This window comes from Amblyomma mixtum, chromosome 2, assembly GCF_055824585.1.
Source record: "Amblyomma mixtum isolate Tamu chromosome 2, ASM5582458v1, whole genome shotgun sequence".
Classification (NCBI taxonomy): domain Eukaryota; kingdom Metazoa; phylum Arthropoda; class Arachnida; order Ixodida; family Ixodidae; genus Amblyomma; species Amblyomma mixtum.
The window spans coordinates 14,712,557-14,732,707 of NC_143013.1; the positions used below are offsets into that span (position 1 = coordinate 14,712,557).

Below are 20,151 nucleotides of genomic sequence, written 5' to 3' on the forward strand. Positions count from 1 at the left end.
CGGGTCAGCCCAACCCCGTCGGACGGAACCAGTTGAGCGGCGGCGGCCGTGGGACCGGTTGTGCCTCTTTAGTGGTGCCCGCGCGGGCCCGTTACAGCCCACCCCCCTTTTCGCTAGGCACCATACAGCCCTTTTAGCACTCGCGGGCGCCTGGGGCCGGCAAACAACGAGCAAGGCTTCAAAGGGCTAACCACCGCTCTCAACGGCGGAAGATGCTGTGCGGTTTAGCTTAGAAAAAAGAACTAAGCGCGCGGAAGCGTTTATAAGGCTCTTGCGTTCCAGAGGACACACCGTAATTTTGAAAACAACAACTTCGGAGTTTATCATCTTCAACAAAAACCCCAGCATTTGTGTAGCCAGCACAGCAACAAGTGGTCGGCGCTCTGGAAAAAGCAGCAGAGGCCAAAGATGCGTGCTAAATAAGTGCCTCTAAAACCAGCGCGTCTAAGTGCGCGAGATCTGGGTCGCAGTTTTCGACTAGCATTGGGGAATGGACAAACAATAGGTAGACATCGCTTGGTATACTGCAAGTAGGCGATATCAACCCGGAGCAACTACATCTGAGCGCGTTCAACAGGCTTCCGGGTATTGTTCAGAGATTAGATATATAGGCAAGGTGCAAAACCGCGCACGCTGCACTGACGAAGTTTTCACTGCCCGTTTCCGGTCAGCCTGTCAGGTCGGCGCGCACATTTGCTTATCGCGTCGTGGGCACGCCGATCTGGCGGTCAGAGAGACGTCAATAAAAAAAAAAAGGACATGAGTACTAGACCTCTTCGAGCATTAATAATATTACTGTAGTTTGTGTCAAGCACAAACCAAGCTCGCCCACGAACTACAGAATCCACTTAACTACAAGCTTACAGTGTACGCCTGCTGTCAAGAGTATGCGGAACGCGATATTAGCAAATAAGTGCCACTTAACTACAAGCTTACAGTGTACGCCTGCTGTCAAGAGTCTGCGGAACGCGATATTAGCAAATAAGTGCTTATTATCTGCATCCAGAGCAAAACGATTGAAGTTCACGGGTACAAAGTATAACTAATTCGTACAAGTCCGGAATTAGGATCCATGTACGTATGTTTTCCAAGCTGCGTTGAAAACAACGACGGTAGAAATATTTTTCTTTCACATCATTCTTCTCCGAAACTTCTCGCTGCTGGTGCATGTCTATTTGAGTAAACCCAGGCAAATATATTTCCGTGGAGCCAAAAAAAATAAAGCTAAACGACACCTGACATCTGCTATTACGTATAGACGATACTGCTATGGTGTTGCTGGTAACTATAAAATAAAGTTGTTACCACAGTAGCACCTGTTACCATAGTAGCAATCGAACCCACGACCTCGAACCCACGACCTCCGTGGGTTCGGTTCCCACCGGCGGCATGTGGTTGTTTTCCTTCTGCTTTTCTAATCAATTATCTTTAAGCGATAACACATTCAGTAATATTCTAAATTGATCAACGCCAAAAAATTAATTAAAATCCCCTCTGTCCCTTGGTTTCTGTGGCTATTGGCTTCTCATACTTATAACGAGCCCCTCATTCCCCTTCCCTTGTTTGCTATATATATATATATATATATATATACACACACATACATGGTCTGTTCTGAAAGTAGTAGGACTGGTTTTTTCCTGGGCGAACGGGCGGACGAGAGGCGGTCTGCGCGTGCAGGATCGTTGAAGGGGGATATTGGGAATGCTGTGGAATATCGGCAGTCGGCTCTCGGCCGTTAAAAAGAGGATGTCGCTTGTACTGTGAACCCCTGTCGAAACGTCTCGTCGCGCAGAATCGTCGAGCGTTTACTGCATCAGCGATACGCGATCAAACTTTGAGTAAATCTTGGTAAAACGGGCAAAGAGACTCACAACATGATTAAGGAGGCCTACGGTGACGCTTCCATGGGTAGATCAGGTGTTTTAGATAGGCACAAGCTTTTCCGAGAAGGTAAGGAAAGAGTGGAGGAAGACGACCGCTTCAGACGCCCTTCGACCAGCAAGACCAACGAAAATGTGTAGCGAGGGAAACATTTACTTAACAGTGATCTATCAGAATGATTGCTGATGACTTGAGCATTCCTCAAACCCAAGTTTTTGGGATCGTGACAGAAAACTTACGCATGAGGAAAGCGTGCGCGAAGTTGGTGCCGGGAGTGTTGTCAGAGGAGGAAAAGGCCGACCGGTAGGATCTTCTTCGTCATCTGAATGAGGACCCCGATTTTTTGTCCCGCACAAGGCGGCAACGCTGTCTCAGCCCCCCTACAGCCTCGACTTGGCCCTGCCAGACTTTTTTCTATTCCCGAGAATAAAATCGACGCTCGAGGGGAAACATCACGGATCGGTAGAGGTGGTTCAACAGGCCGTGACGAGGGAGCTAAACAGCATTCCGGTCCAGGCGTTCCTGGAGGCGTACGAAAATTGTAAAACTCATTAGCAGCAGTGAGTAGGTGCGGAAGGGTGCTACCTTGAAAAATTGTAATCGTTTGTACTATTCTCTTGAATAAATTTTGTTTAAAAAAATGAGTCCTACTACTTTCAGAACAGACCATGTGTATATATATATATGGGGGAAGCCAACAGCCACAGAATGCAAGGGGACAGAGGGGATTATGTTTAAACTTTTTAATTTGTGGTGTTGATCAATGGTGAATATTACTGAATTTGTTATCGCTTAAATATAATTGATTAGAAAAGCAGAAGAAAAAAAACCACATACCGCCGGTGGGAACCGAACCCACGACCTCCGAATGGCGCGTCCGGTGCTCTACCAAATGAGCTACGGCAGCCACTGTGAAATCATTTGCTTTCGGGGGTATCTATCTAGTGACCTAACCTAGATATATATATATATATATAGAGAGAGAGAGAGAGAGAGAGAGAGAGGCGTAACGTACAGCAAGAACGTGAAAATATTGGCTGAGAACAAACGGAAAACCCGCGCCTTGGGAAAATAAAAACAACAACAAAGCCAACGCCAACAACCAAACAAAAACAGAAGACAACGACCTGCTTCCGCTCACGAGGGCGCACCGCCAAAACGAACGCGAAGTGCGAGACGATCTGCGCGCCCCCAACCTTGAACGGCCAGTGAGCGCCGAGACTCATTAGCGGGTCCTTGAGCCTGAGTGAGTAAGCCCCCTATCTCGGGGACACATCGGGGAGCGGGTGCAGGGCGCCGTAAGAGCTTACGCGAGCGGATGGCAACGGTATATGCATGCACACACACACACACAACACGGGCGTGACGCGAATGGCAGGCACGTGACGCAGGTCGCAGCACCGCAAGACACCGCCACCCAGCGCCTTGCCTACAGCGCCGGCAATTTGCTTTCTTTTTTTCTTCAACCGCGTACGCTAATATGCGCGGCGAGACGCGCGTTTCCAAGAAGTCTGCTCCTTCCTGGAGGCGCCCCCCCCCCCCCCCCCCCCTTATGGTTCCTAAGGTTGGCATAACTGCCCTCATATGACGAAACTAGCTTAGGATCGGGTTCCGAACACGACGATATAATTGCATAGCAACGGAGGTTCAGATGACCAAGGCCGAGTTTCGTTATCCCTATTTTTTTTTATCACACCGGTTCAATCCATGCCGCCTTTGTTATATACAGTGCTGTCTTTGTTCTTCGAAAACGCGACATTAGACGCTAACATCTGCCCTCACATCACAGACGGTAGCAACCAAGGGCAGCCAAAAAAAAAAAAAATGGCTACTCCAAGTTCCCCAGAACGGAAACAGTAGCAGCAACAGCAACCATCGGCTTCGTACAGAACAGAACTCAGTTCTGTCACCAAGGAGCTCTGAGGCAAGCATACTGTATATATGTGTGACCGTTTTGGCGACATAATCGCGCAATGAGACGTCAACGTTCTAACCCTCAGAATTTCTGGTGGCCTGGACGCCACCGCACTGGGGTTGAGGGACTGCGTTCTGTTTTACTTTTCACGCGACTGGTGGCGTAAGCAGTGGTCGGCGCCCTGGATGCAGTTTGGCGCACGCGGACAAGCGCTACACTCTCTATATATAATTTCCACTGTCAAGTGGATCGAAGATAACCACAGTGCTTTAATATCACTGGTAATAAACACATACTAGCAACGGAGTATGACCAGTTTATATATTGTTAAGGACAAAAGTGCGTCAGCTCGTATCGCCACGAAAAAAGGTAAAATACCGGGCGACCATAAACGATCTGCAAATTTCTGCACTAACTGGTCTCTCGACCCTGCCTTCATATTAATTATGAAAGAGGCGGTTAAACGCACAGGTAACGTTGAAGTTGGGAGCATCATAGAGTCTGTCACTGACTGAACACACAAAGGCGAACGGTTTGGCACTGAACCGACGCTCAAACGCCCGATTGGTATCACCCTGGTTCGCCTGTCTCTTGCGCAATTGTCCCGTTTCCCGCATCGCGATGTCGCACGTCAGGATTCTCTCGCCATCGCTCTGCTCCAGGAGCGCACAACTCCGCACCTTGACGTTTAGTCATCGTTTGCGACCGCGACGAAGTTTGCCAAGTTATTTCCCCGAGTACTTTCTAATTTCGTACGAAATCTGCTTCGGATGGCCCAGCTCGACTATGCGCAGTAGCCAAAGATGATCGACTGCGCACTCACGAGCAACGCGACGCTGACGTCATAAAAGCCAGCTCCTTCGGACGACCCGAAACCCTCACACGCCCAACCAACAGAGAGAGCTACAAAAAGGGGCGATATATCGGCCCGACGTTGGGCCAACGACTCTCAGTTTTCAAGAACTCATCCGAGGGCACCGTGTCCTTAACAACGGAGATACCTACTGGTAACCAACGGCTACTCGATGCAAAGTAATAACCGCGATTAACTGACCGCCCCCCGCCCCTCGCGCGATCTACGCAAACGACAGCCTGCCGCGCACTCAGCGCCCGCCCTATCCCGTCATACGTGACCTCGCGACCAAGTCAAATTTAGCGATCACGAGACGGACGACTCACGTGCAGGAAGCAAAGCAAAGAAGAGAGCGAGAATTATCGAGGTCAACGCACGACTATTTTCCGCGCGCTTGCCGCGGAGACGGCAAACTCGAATCCCACGAAAAACACAGCGCCGTTCCACCCAGCCGGCAGCCATACGCGGCGCACAAAGGCTACAGAGCAGAGAGACGCACGCAGAGAGAGCCGGTCATCGAAGAACCCCTTTCTGTCTCCGACTGTGTCGCCCTCTTTCCCTCGGCACAAACGACAGATGGGTTTGATCAGCGCTGTTTGCAAACTGGAACCTGCTGCTCGTCGACACCAAGGACGACGGCGCCCTGGGCAGCAGCAACGCGCTCGGTGCTGCTGCCGCCGCTTGACCGACGGGAAAGGACAGAGGGAAAAAGGAGAAGGCAGCCATTTTCGCAGAATCAAAGCATTGGCAGTGCGCGCGACGGAATAAACGAAGTGGACAAAGAAAGGCGGTAGCTGCTAATCTAGCACTTTTGTGCGAAAGCTTAGCCAGTACGGAGTGGCCGCCGCGGTGTCTGTTGAAAAACGTGCGCTAAAGCGAAACTACCCACAGCACCGCAGCCTTTCGAAGAAAACAGTAGGGCTGCCACTTTGGTATGTGGCTCAACTTTGGAAGATTCGCTTTGCAAAACCTGCACCTGGCGGGTCAGGGTTCATGAAGTGGGGGTTAAAGCTCCCCCTTCATACCACTCTCGCCTTGACACTGCTGGTCGGCCGGTCTTAAAAAAAAAAAAAATCAGCAGGTGGCCACAAGGAAAAGCTTGAACCTAAGTGCACCTGTCACTCGTGTGACAGGGTCAGAAAACCTGCCTCGCGTCAACAGAGCCCTAAACCAGTGTTCAGAGAGAAGATTCCTGTCGTAGACGTGTCTGCAGAAAGAAATGTCTTCAATGGGGACCAGAATGCGGCGAAGGAAGTGGGGGCAGGTGGGTTTTCACGCGTGTCCAATCGGGCGAAGGAAATTGTAAGTGATCCGTGTTGCGACGTAAGGCCTTCCTCATTCCCAACCTGCTCGGCCGACCCGACTTGTGGTCTCGCTCGAAGAGCCGAACGGCGAATTCGGTCGGTGGAAAGAAACTCCGCGAAAAGGAGGAGTATACAGGACTCTAGCGAGAGAGAGAAAAAAAACGCTCTCTCGCGGGAAACGCGTTTGTTTCTAGAGTCGCTACAAGAGATCGGCCACCGGGCAAGGAGGCAGCGGCTAGAAAGAGCAAGACGGACGGGCGGACCCCGGCGCGCGCTACAAACAAAAGACGAACGGGGAAAGCCCCGCCGCCGCCTCGACACAGATTCCCGTCAGCCGAGGCGCCGCTCTCGCGATGTTCTGCATCACGCTGTTGTGTGCGCGCCGGTGGAGTCCCAGCGACCGACATTTCGCGAATAGCGCACGACCGGACCTAAAGGAGCGGCGGGCACGGCCATTTCGCGCTATACTCGTACTGCGTCGAGAGGCAAACAAAAATATATATAAACGCTGCCCCCAGGCAGAGGCCCTCGAGGAAGGAGTGAGTAAAAATGGTGGCGAAGATCTTGCGTATGACGCAGTTGCTAGTTGCTGCAGCCCCAGTAAACTTTGGAAGTCAAAGGCACGCCGTGAAGAGAACAGCGATTAGGAGGTCGGGACGTACCAGGTGCACACAAACGGAGAAATTAGAAGCGCAACAACGAGGGCGATGATGGTACGGCGAGTGCACATGTAAAAACGGGGCGTTGCAACTTTTAGCTTTTTAGTTTTTTTGCGAGCACGCGCATTACGAAACTAGTGCAAGGTGAATCTACCGCGAGCTATATATGACGAGACGCAGAATTGGCGCGAAAAGCACCAAAACAAAAAAAAACGGCGCCAGGGTTGAACAAGGCGGTGAGAGACAGATTGGGAACTCCTAGCAACCAACAGGCGAGCCGGCGTATATATAAATGACTTAGTTTGTCTCCTTTATTTCATTCTTTCCCTTTATTTTTACCCCTCTTAATTGCGGGCCTCGAACAGTTAGGAGGGTTGTTCACCCGGGCTGCACACCATTGATTGCGCGTCTCGCCGGGGAGCAGCCGTCACGGAAAACACACGACTGCGCGTGCGTCGTTTTCCCGGCCCAAAACAGCTGCGGTGGTGCTCCAAATCGGTGACCGCAGAGACAGCTTGCGCAAACGTTGCGCCTACTCCGATGACTCCCGAAGTCACTGCGGGCCCAGCAAAGCCAATGTATGTAATTCGGACACTCTCGACTACGGCACAACGGCGACTGCTCGGGGAACCAGGCCACAAAACATGACGATCACGAAGACTAATGGGTGCCGAATTGTTCAGAGCACAGAAATCAATGAGTAGCGCCACACAGCGATTGAGTTTGCGTGCTCTTTGCTCCCTGCATAGTCCGCCGCAGTGCACGCAATTACTACTACTGGTGAGTCCTGCCTGTCCTACAAGCATGTCGTGTCTGTGCCGGTACAATCGCGGTTATCTGTGCCGATAAGGTTTGACGTCGGAGAGGAATTCATGCGACGTTTGACCATGACGAATTAGGCCATCGGAATCGCAAGCTATTGTTTACGAATAAACGATGGTTGGAAGTAAGCCGTAATGACCTTTCGGCGATATACACCTCCACAACGGCCAAGCCATCACCTCAGCAGAATTTGCTGAATGATAAGACAGAACGCATACGATACACTGAGCAACGTAAAAATATAAACGGCCGGCTTAATTCGGTCAAGCCGGCCCGAGCAAGGCGCGGATGTTCAAACCCGTAATTGAAATCCATTAGAAAAACAGCGCGAAGGACGCAGACGAAGAAGAGAAGACACAAGACAAAAACACAGCGCTGTTTACCGTGTCGCAGGACTGGAAAGGAATCGCCCACAAGGAACTCTTTTCTCTCCGGAATGACGGTAAATGCAAGTTTCTACGTGGATGTCCTCGAGAGATCATGGGCTCTGCACAACCTTCCGGCCAACAAGTCGCTCTTTGTCAGGGAGTTTTCGAACGGACAAGGCATAACAAAGAATACCACAGCCACCATAGAGCCCCGGCATCTTTCCGTGTGACTTCTTCCTGTCTCCGAGGATGAAACGAGCGTTGAAAAGGCACCGACACGAGATTCCAGAAATGTAATTTGCAAGACGCCTACAAACAGTGAGAAACTGGCTATGTCGGTGACCAAAGGTTCTTATTTTGAAGGTCACTATCCTGAGTTTCATGCATCAGGTGCAACGCTGCCAAGGCTAGCGCTCTGCTTTGCGCCGCCTACACTCGCAATCAAGAAGTAGCGCGTTCCTTGTGGTGAGGGAGGAGCAGTAAATTCTTTGCCTGCAGGCATTTTTTTTACGTGATACATTTGTCATGAGCTGGTATAAATGCGCTCTTATTGCTGACGATAAGCTGTCCCTTCCTCGTGGCTTAGACCGCTCGGCCAGAAAGCAAGCGCGGAGTAACACGCCTGCCTTCATTTTTTTCATGCTGACTATTTCTGTGCCTATCACAGCGTTGCATCTATGTATGAAACGGCGTGTAGGTGCACTGAAATACGTCAAAAAATGCGTGTTATCTATACTTAGTCTCCTTACTTTTTGTGAGTCTAACTAGGGGTTTGGTTGTCAGAGCGATGGTTAAACAAGCTCACATCGAAGGCGTCCTCTGTCACAAGGAATTGATAGCGGCGATAGAGTGTTAAACATACGTACGTTCGAAATTCTTATGATTGGTTTGCGCCTGCGTTACGCAGCAGGCGGGGTTAGCCTGCTCCGTAACCAATGCATTTATTCTGGTAAAAGGAAAAAAAAGAAAGCCATCAACGTACTGTACAGGCGTCTACACATGACAAAACTAGGCACCATTCATACAGCAATGACTCAGGTGTCGAGTCAGGCGCAAACAATGGGGATTACATTACATGTTGAGTTAAGGGGTCAGTGGAAGCTTCGATATTGCATTAAAGAATGAAGTAACGATTGGGGATGACACAGCATCAGCGGGCAGGGCGTTCCAACTGCGCACTGTATGAGGGAAGAATGATTTCTGGAAAGTTGTTTCGCATGAGAATTCTCTTACGTTTTTTGTTTTTGTTTTTTTGACACAGTGTGACCTTATCATTGGAGAGCTCACAGGTTCTATGTAGGAGTCTCTATTTATGTGGAAAAGCTGACAGAACAATTTAGCCTTTTGAGGGAACGCCTGCCTTCCAGGGATTGCAAGTTCGAGCTCTGTAGGAGGGCTGAAGGGATGTGTGCCCGCTGTAGGCGTAGTGAATGAACCTAACTGATTTTTCTTTGCACCTTTTCTAACTTATATTTGTTATTACTAAATGCTGGCATCCAAAACATAGGTTTCGGATGCCAGCATTTCAATTGCTTTCGTAGACCTTCCAACTGTTCTAAAAAAACCAGGAGTTCGCATTGCTTTTTTTATGTATTTGCATTCCATTTTAAATGAGATGTAATTATAATTCCTAAACAGTTTCAGCTGTTGACGAGTCATATGCATTTGTTACTGATACGTAATCTTCGTGCTACCGCATCCTGATGAACATAACCACGTGAGCATAAGACCAAGCGCGTATGCAGCCTGTCTATAGCCTCTGGATAAGCGAAAAGGGAATGCACTCTTACGTTTAGCCGCTTTGTCGTGAACTTTTTTGGCAGACGAAGTCTACCAGTGCCTTGCAAAGGTATTACATTTTTGACAGTAGTCTGGCGTGAGGATGTATGGAGAGTTTATGAATGTATGAACACGCCTCCGCGCTGTGTTAGAAAATGTGACACCAGCTCTGCGTTCTTTCTGAATACTTAGAGTTGCACACACTCAAGCTATACACAGTGAATGCAAGCTATACCGCACCAAATAATGTGCACTGCAAACAGCGTGCAAGTCAGTGTAACCTCTATAGTGCACCCACACAACCTGCGGCCTCGGAAGACTGGCCCACAACTGACCCCTTTCCTTCGCCCCAACTTCTCCTGCCCACACTCATATATGCTCTTGAGGAAGAAAACAAAACAAAAGACTCATCCCTTCATTCATGACGACCAATTTGCCTTTGCAATGGAGGCATTAGGCGCATCGCATTCACTATCAACCACATCGCTTTCATCCAAACAGCACACACTCGCTCAAAAAAAGTATCGTATTCAAGGCGCTTGCGGGTGTGCATTCGCAGATGCATGCTGAAGTTGGGAGAATCGCGTTGACGGCATATTTAACATAACGGCGACGTATACCCAATCATCGGACGCCTCCTGCGCACGCGCAATGTCGTCACCTGGCCCCGCCCCTGCCACTGCGAGCAGGAGGCGGCGCACTTACCAAGTAGTACATCAATTTAGAACAGTGGTCAATGCACCGGTCAATGCGGTGTGGTAGTGGTAACAGGGTTTCAACTTTCATATGCGATGCCGTGTCGCGCCAATGCTACAGCAGCTTAGTTAGCATTTCAATGCAACGCTGCCCTATCGCATTTGGTCGAGACCTTCCACGTGCAAAGTCCCGACTTGACTAATCGCATCAAGATTACACTAAGTGATGACGATGCTGGAGGTTATTGGCGAAATAGCGCCACGGCACGAAGTATTTCGGTTGGACAACGTTGTGTCAAACATCCATTTTTCCAAGCATTTTAGCCTGAGAGAAGCCGAGCACCAGACCAGGGGAATATTGTACCCACTTTATCACCGACGGGTACCCGGCGGCATCGGGGATCGAACCCCGTACCTCCCGCACCCGCATGCAAGGTGGATGCTCAAACCCCTAGGCCACCGATGCGTTGCAAGGATCCCACTAAAGGCAATCAGAGAGAAAGTCTGCCCGTCAAGAATGAATGTCCTCCAGCGAGAAGGCACGCTGAAAGGTGCGAAGCACGTGATTTGGCAACACATTAAAGAGAGAGCACGAAGCAGGAAGACTTCGAGGATCGGAGAAAGTGATGGCTAGCATGCTGTCAGACACGTGAGCTCCGGAGAGGAAAAACGGCCGGCGCTCCGCCCTATTGGACGGCCCCCCAAGGCCGCAGGTGTCTCTATGGCTCTCTCTTTATCGCCAGGTATGCTGGGACAAGAAAGGCAGGGCACCTTCATCCCCTCTCCACAATCCTTTTCACCTCGAATAGCAAAAAAAAAAAAAATGTATATACACGGAAGATGCTCACCCCTACACGACACAATAGGCACAGGCGACGCGACGACGGGGCTTGGATTGTCATACACACAAAAGAGAAATCCAGGGGTAAGCACAAAGGCCATTCAGAAGGCCGCGGAGTTTTGGGGGGACAACAAGGGTTCCTTGACGCTCTCGCAGGGCAAATCTTTCTCTTTTTTTTTTTTTTCCTTCAAGAAAGAAAACGCGCGAACAGACATAAAGGGCGGAGGCTACAGTCAACAACGAGGCGGTCTTTTTTCAAGGACAAGCACTTTCTGGAAAACTTGGCCGGTCGAACCAAAGCCGACCGAAAAGAAAAAAAAAATGGAAGCGCAAGTTCCGAGCGAAGCCCAAAGAAAGCTATCAGATCGCACGAAGCGAAAGTTCCGCACACAACTTCCCGAGACAAGAAGGCAGTGACAAGAAACGGAGCCTTGGGAACTGCGTCCACTGTTTAAGCATGCAGTGAATGACAGTGCGCGAAAACAACTGCCGATTACGGCCGAGACCGCGGCCCGACAGGCAAAAAGCCATTAAAAGGCGGTCAGCCTTGCACGCGTCACGACTTGAAGGTTAAAACACCGAACGGAAGTAACGCTCAAGTAATTAAGAAAAAAAAAAAACACCGGCGCCGATACGGTGGCGTAATTTCCTAGTTACCGACAGCCAAGGGCAGCGTCTGATTAGTATTCTGAAGAAATGTAAAATGAATGCAAGCGCGCAAAAGAGAGAGGTAGATCCCAGACTGTAATTCCAGAAATAGCGCAGGCAACGAGAACTTTCGCTTCTGAGTGAAGTGAGCAGGGGACTGAAGTTAACAGAGCCTGTGCGCTGGCTCCTTGATGATTGCAACGTGGGTGAAATCAAGAGCAGAACGAACAGCTAACCTCTTGCATTTTTCACTAAGAACTTAGCAACAATAATATTAATCTATGCTAAACATGTACCCACAGGGAACGCTACGAGCCAACCGAGAGCTCTGGGGGCGGCTCAGTGCACTGGAAAGGCAATTCTGAACGCCGATGGAAGCACTGTTCGCGCTGACAGCAGCGAACTCTGCAAAGCGTCGGAAAGAGGGCAGCTCAAAGGCGCCCGCTTACCTTCCTGACCGGGACGTCCATCGCAGCCACCACCACGGACACCGAACCAGGTCGGACGAGATCAAAATCCCACACGGGCGACTAGACAGCACAGGCACACCTTGCGACGCTGAAGAGCACTCGCATCCCCGACAGCACTCGGAGTAATAACGGACGGTCCGTGCACAAAAAGGCGCCTCCGAATCGCGCGTGACACGACGGAAAGTTGAGCGAGCGAGCGCCGGCGATCGCCACTGAAGCGCGCGGCGCAACTCGCTTCCGCGTCCAGTTCAGCGACGGCGCGCGGGAGCGCGCGGCTGGGGAGGGGAACGTGAGGAGGAAAGTAAAGAAAGAGAGAGAGGAGAAAAGACGCGAGAACGGGTGGCGCCATCTGTTTGCGCCTGAACGAGGTTGGGAGGACGCCAGTCTTGCCCCTAGTGTTTCCTCATCTCACGTAATAAACAGGGCAACCCTCTGACGTTCGCGAATGCGCGCAAGCAGTACGGAAACTGGCGTGCATACTTAAAGACTGTTACAGTGGGTGCGAATGAGTAATTCAGACATAACGGCCTAGAACTCAATGGTCTCGCGGCAAGACTGGCGAGTAGCCTTGTTTAATTTGTTTCTTTAGCGAAGAACGCATTCGCCACAACCAATCGCGTATTTCAATCGGCGATCCCAGCAGCTATCCGATTACGCGAAGGAGCCAGATATCCGTCCCGGTCCGATCACAACTCAGGATCTGAATCTAAATCACCCATTAAAACAGTGTCTTGGCGTTCGCGGAGAAAGAAAACTTGCTCCGAATCCCCGATTGGAATATGCCATAACATCCCTTTTATAGTAGCAGCGGCAGCAGCAACCTTTCACGCGTGGTTTTAAGTGCTCTCAGTATTAAGGCAAATAATAAAAGTTCAGTAATATGTTGGAGCAGCTCAGCTCAACCCATTACATAGTAATTGCCGTGGCTTGCAACATATTTTCCTTCCTTTCCGTTTTTTTTTTTTGCAACCTTAAACGACTACTACACACGTTAAGCAAATACGCAGCACGCCATTTCTGCACCGTGTGCAACGATAATAACGCTCTGAGACTCTGCTATCGAACTGCCCTATCCACTACTCAACTTTGAACACACTTCACAGCGTTCCTTAAACGTCACCCCCATCCTCCCTAAACCCGGGATCCATACGGACTAAGCACAACTAAGGATGATAACCAGCGCACAGAAAGGCATGGACATCAACAACAAGCCACCTGATTGTTCAGCTGCGCTAGGTGTAGAGTCTCACTCTAAAACCCACCTCTATGTTACGTTGTGATAACCACCACGCAGCAAATCCAAATATGCCTCTAGCTTAGTGATTTTTTTCCCCCAGAGCTACCCATGCGGACTGCCCATTTGGCACCCCCCCCCCCTTCCTCCCCCCACGATTTCCTGACACTGTCACGTGTTCGCAAATGGCGGCGTTGAAGTGGAGCGACTCGCTTTTAAAACGGTGCTTCCTCCTAGCACCATTTTCTTTCGTATTGTTTTTTTTTTCTTTTTTTTACGCTCCTTCCAGGCACTCGTTTAATGGAGCGCTGAAGGTAATGAAGCGTGCAAGAGGAAAATGGCGTTTTTAGGACCGCCGCCGAATCTGATCGTTTCGGATGTATTACATTTATTTTTCCTCGCATTGTTTGCGACTGCGCATGCGCAGATGTGTACGAAGGTGAGTGGGGCAAAGACAGCCTCATGACGGTTGCATGAAACGCTGGTAGAACCTCGTAATAGCTTTTGCAGTGCGTCGTTGTCATTTCTCCATACGTGTCTATATAAAAAGTTTTTCTTGTTTTTTTAAAAGGGCAATAGTATTTCTCACAGCAGGGTGTACGAGAGGCTTCCCAGTGAGCGATTCAAGCTGTCCAAGTGGTTTCTTTTTTACTTTTTTTTTTCGCTGTTCTAGATAGGCGCAGCAAGTATCAAGTAGAGTGCATCTCATAATACAGAGCACTTCATACCGCACTGTTCCAGCTTCCAGCTGCTACGACCAGAAGGTTAAATTTAAAACGATGACCTAACTTTCGAGAAGAGTTCCAGTGATCCGTGCGCGCCTCGTGCACAAAGACACAACAAGGATGGAGCGCTATAGTAGTTAATTAGTTCACCTTTTCCGCGTTTAGCGGAAAAGCTGCGAGCCAGTCAAATTCGGTTGCGCAGTGGCATGCAAGCGGGGCTTGCCTCGGCAGCGGTTGGATCGGTTCCAGACAGTGAGCTGCACAGCACGCGTCAACGTCCAGCTCACTCCAAGAGCAGCGTTTCGAACGCGAAACTTTGCCTCTCATTTCACACAGTACGCAGCAGTGAAATAAAACGCCCCCTTCTATTACCTTCCGAACACATGAATGTGAATGCGTCGCACATCATTGAAAGGCACTCGATTTCTGAAGTGGTTAGCAAGCGTATCAAGAAAAAGAAAAAAACAACAACAAAGAACCACAATCGCATCTTTTTTCCCATCTGTGCTTCTTCTAACTCTCTCAGCAGAGATGTAAATATTATTCTGCTTGGCCTCGTCTCGTCGCCTCTCAGATGGGAATCCTGCACCCCTGACGCTCACACTTCGCACTTCCGCGCCATCCTTACGCAACCAGCAGAATCGGAGAACACCCGGCAAGAGCTCGCGTATCTCGCGCCACGCCCGAGGGGATCCCCCTCCATCTATCTCTCTCACGTCGACACTATCTCCCCACTATCTTTTCTAGAGCACCCACCACCGACGCGAGATAGCCAGGAAGAGCTAGGTAAACAAAAAAAGCATTAACAAACCTCCAGGCCTCTCCTGCAAACAAAAGCCTCGCTCTCCCGCACGCGTATACTGAGATGCGATCCAGCGGCAGGCGAGGACGGCGCTCATGTGGCCCGTGAGGTCACAAGCGCGCGTTAAGGGCAAACAAACAAAAAAAAGAAAAATACTGATAAAGAGAAGAGCGCAGAACGAGCCCAAGAAGCTTGGCTGGAAAACAAGAGCCCCATAAAGTATCGCCCCGTGGGCGTCGGTATAGGCCGGTGTCGTTTTATACGTGGGCGGTGGCCCCATCATGCAGCATCACTAAGCAGCAGCACAGGCCGAAGATCTAGATGCGGCGAACAGGTTGCGCACGCCCGCCGGCGCACGGCCACTCACCTCTTCGCGGTTTCGGTTGTTGCGAAATCGAAGCGTGCCTCGCTGGCGAATCTGCAAATAGAAAGAGAGGAAGGGGAAAAAAGGGAAATTTACAACAGGCGTTATAACGAGAACAACCAGTTGTGTAATACGTGTCACCTGTTTCCATAAGTACAAGTCGATCAAGAAGTAACGCACAAAGCTCGGTATCGGTAAGCACTTGATGATAGTGAATTTTCATGGCGCAAGGGCATTTGCGCCCAAAGAACGCCATGGCACAAAGTATTTTCCGTTGCACAAGGTGGGGTCAAGGACCCATTTCCCAGGCATTTCACCCTGATTAAGCAGAGCACCAGACCGTGTACCCATTGTATCACCGGTGGGTACACGGTGGCACTGGGGATCGAACGCCGCACCTACCGCAAGCGAGGCGGATGCTCAGACCACTAGGCCATCGCTGCGGTCTATTGGCAAGCAATTGAAAAATGGAATATTGTAGGTAGAAGCATTGGTCGTTGATCACCTAAGCTACACTTGATTTTTGTTTTCTGTTGTTTCACGTAAGCTACAATGAATGATCAACATTACACCCTTCTACGCCAGCCTGCAATGATCGAATTGCCCGATTACTCGGCAACATCGATTCACAGTAAGCTGTTGCCACTCTATGGGGACAACACAATGAATCGAAGTAATAAGTTTCAATGGCTTCCGAGGCCTCGGCGTGATGATCGCAGAAACCAGGTCCAGCCACGTTCTGGTAGACCGTCGACCATCAAAACCGATGAAAACGCACCAGTCATCGATTAACTCATCGAAATTACTAATGCATCACCATGAGACAGATCATGGGGCAAGCAGGCGTGGCATAAGGATCCGTCTTAACGCTAATCGAACCATTGGGATGCAGAAACATTTGTGCTCGCTGGGTGGTTGACAATTAACGCAGATGATGCAATTCAGGAAGAATATATGCATGTGATGATCTTCTGCAAAGTCTCTCGGCATAGGGATTGCCCAATGATTTCATGGAGTTGTCACGTGGGATGAAACCTGGCTGTTTCATTTCGACCCCGACGGCAAAAGGCAGTCGCTGGAATGGTGACATTCAGGATATCCGCGTCGAAAGAAGTCGAGACTTGCCAGCTGGGTTGCGCAACAAATTGATGGCGACAGTCATTTGGGATCACCGGGGGGTGATTTTCAGTTTTCCTCAATCGTGGAACGACTAACGATATTGTTCGTCTTTGGACAGGCTGCAGAGTATATTACAAACAAAGAGGCCAGAGTTACACCCAAGGAACATCAAGTTGCATCGCGATAATATAAGGCCGCATACTGCATAGACGACAGTTCATAATATGGCCATCATGGGATGGGCAAATGTGCCGCAACCACCCTTAGAGTCCCGGCCTAGCGCCATCTGATTTATTTCTGTGTGGAAGACTGAAGGCTCATCTCCGTGGGAAACAATTTCGAGATGGCAACGAGGTCATCGCGCGTGTGAAGTGATGTAATGATCAACTTCAAGAGTCTTACGAACGTACATACGTGTCATGAAAACAAAGACGGCTGCAGTGCAGTCCACCACATAGATTATATATTGAATGACATTCCATCTACAAAATTTAATTTCCCTGGGGCTTACTATTACCGAGCTAAGCGGATTGTGCGTTACTGTTCAGCCGACGTTATATACTGTAGAAGAACTGCAGATTGGGCTAGTTGGTGTCGATTCATAGTGATGGTTCAACAGTGCAAACACACACAGACCAAGAAGGAGACAAGACACACACAGCGCTGTGTGTGTCTTGTCTCCTTCTTGGTCTGTGTGTGTTTGCGCTGTTGAACCATCACGACGTTATATGTTAAGCGCAATGAACGCCGTTCTCCATCACTTCCGCCTTCTATAAATAGTGCTTCTACAACCTGAGTCACGTATAGAGGAACAGCAGGTGTATTAACTGGAAATCGACGAGTTCGGCTTGACAAATGATGAGCATGTACAGCTTTACCTTAAATACAGGAGGAAAGGAAATGAAGTGTTAAATGAATAAGAAAACACCTGTACAACGCGTCACAATGAAAGTCAGTGTTATTGCGAGGCACCCAGGGAATGTAAGTGTATATTAGGTAATTACTAATTAGCTAAACGCTTCAACTTTGAAGCGAAAGAGACAGGTCAGGACTTTGAATCGCAAACCTGCGCAACGTCAGGACAAACCTCAGGTAACATCGATTTTCTGGTGGCAGCGTTGTTGTTAACTTTCCCTTTTATTTAATGCGCTGAAAAAAGCGCTTGAAAATCAAAATACCCACGCTAAGGGCGCCACTGTACAGTATCCCGTACTGACTGGCGCTCCCGCACTCGATACGGATGCTGTCACCCCGCGACCCCGATTAGCATCCTCCCACGTCACAGAGCAAGAACTCCTCTTTTTCCGCGGCTGCGATAACAAGGGGCTGGGAACGTGTATTCGCAAAAATATCTATTCAGAAACAACGCAACGCGTTTTGGTGTTCAGAGCTATCCCGCCGCTTAATTTTTCTGCCCTGCCCTGTATTTATACGATCCAAAAATATTTCCAGCCGATATATTTCCAGCACCTGTCGTGTTCTGCTGACGTTGTTCTACGACCTTCAGAAAGTTTTTTATCATCACACTGATATGAAGATAACCGCGATTAATTACTTCGGTGGCCGACATAACACTACAGATGAACACTAATAAATACTTTTCTCTTTCATTCTTGCGTGCCCGCCAGGTCAAAGTCAGCAATACAAGGCCGCGGCGGTCGAATTTCGATGGAGGCGAAATTACAGAGGCCCGTGTACTGTGCGATGTCAGTGCGCGCTAAAGAACCCCAGGTGGTCGGAATTTCCGGAGCCCTCCACTACGGCGTCTCTCATAGCCTTAGTCGCTTTGGGACGTTAAACCCCATAAACCAAAGCCGCCGCGGTGGCTCAGTGGTTATGGTTCTCGCAGCTTGCTGCGGTGCTTCGGGGTGCCGACGTCATGGACAAACACCGCATGAACGTTACGACGTAGAGTGGGACCGTGCGGTGGTCCAGGGACCCAAGGGGGGTCTAAACACACTTGCCATGATAAAGTTTTTTTCTCTCTCTCTCGGCTGCTGACCCGAAAGACGCGGGTTCGATCCCGGCCGCGCGGTTGAATTTCTTTGGAGGAGAAATTCTAGAGGCCCGTGTACTGTGAGATGTCAGTGCACGTAAAAGAACCCCAGGTGGTCGGAATTTCCGGAGCCCTTCACTACGGCGTCTCTCATAGCCTTAGTCGCTTTGGGACGTTAAACCCCATAAACCAAAGCCGCCGCGGTGGCTCAGTGGTTATGGTTCTCGCAGCTTGCTGCGGTGCTTCGGGGTGCCGACGTCATGGACAAACACCGCATGAACGTTACGACGTAGAGTGGGACCGTGCGGTGGTCCAGGGACCCAAGGGGGGTCTAAACACACTTGCCATGATAAAGTTTTTTTCTCTCTCTCTCGGCTGCTGACCCGAAAGACGCGGGTTCGATCCCGGCCGCGCGGTTGAATTTCTTTGGAGGAGAAATTCTAGAGGGCCGTGTACTGTGAGATGTCAGTGCACGTAAAAGAACCCCAGGTGGTCGGAATTTCCGGAGCCCTTCACTACGGCGTCTCTCATAGCCTTAGTCGCTTTGGGACGTTAAACCCCATAAACCAAAGCCGCCGCGGTGGCTCAGTGGTTATGGTTCTCGCAGCTTGCTGCGGTGCTTCGGGGTGCCGACGTCATGGACAAACACCGCATGAACGTTACGACGTAGAGTGGGACCGTGCGGTGGTCCAGGGACCCAAGGGGGGTCTAAACACACTTGCCATGATAAAGTTTTTTTCTCTCTCTCTCGGCTGCTGACCCGAAAGACGCGGGTTCGATCCCGGCCGCGCGGTTGAATTTCTTTGGAGGAGAAATTCTAGAGGCCCGTGTACTGTGAGATGTCAGTGCACGTGAAAGAACCCCAGGTGGTCGGAATTTCCGGAGCCCTTCACTACGGCGTCTCTCATAGCCTTAGTCGCTTTGGGACGTTAAACCCCATAAACCAAAGCCGCCGCGGTGGCTCAGTGGTTATGGTTCTCGCAGCTTGCTGCGGTGCTTCGGGGTGCCGACGTCATGGACAAACACCGCATGAACGTTACGACGTAGAGTGGGACCGTGCGGTGGTCCAGGGACCCAAGGGGGGTCTAAACACACTTGCCATGATAAAGTTTTTTTCTCTCTCTCTCGGCTGCTGACCCGAAAGACGCGGGTTCGATCCCGGCCGCGCGGTTGAATTTCTTTGGAGGAGAAATTCTAGAGGCCCGTGTACTGTGAGATGTCAGTGCACGTAAAAGAACCCCAGGTGGTCAAAATTTCCGGAGCCCTACACTACGGCGTCTCTCATAGCCTTAGTCGCTTTGGGACGTTAAACCCCATAAACCAAATTATCCCACAAACCAAACTAAAAACAGCAACAAAAAACGGCGAAGATAAGTGAAATGCCGGCTCGCTGTCCCTTGGATTTCCGCCGAGCTGTAGCTCGTGCTTATTAGATGGAAACTGACGTGGCCGGCAACGTATTTTCCTTTCTTGTTGTATTGTTTTAATAAACTACTACTACTACTACTACTACTACTACTACTACTACTACTACTACTACTACTAACAGATGTCCCGCCAAAAGGTAATGCCGCGAAAATAAAAGACAACAAAAAAAGAACCAGCGAGCCATACGAGCGGCATAGCGAGGAAACGAAAAGTGCGCCTGAAGGTGTACTGCAGTCCGCACTTTC

General features: G+C 49.9%; 1 protein-coding gene across 2 annotated transcripts in view; it reads right to left on the reverse strand.

Moving 5' to 3' along the window:
* Positions 1–20,151, reverse strand: part of LOC149358496 (uncharacterized) — a 265,005-nt gene that overhangs the window by 59,910 nt on the left and 184,944 nt on the right. For both annotated transcript variants that reach the window (XM_089570582.1, XM_089570581.1), the window contains one exon: positions 15,367–15,417. In XM_089570582.1, the coding sequence (XP_089426708.1) occupies positions 15,367–15,417 (51 nt within the window). The remainder of the gene's footprint in view (positions 1–15,366; positions 15,418–20,151) is intronic.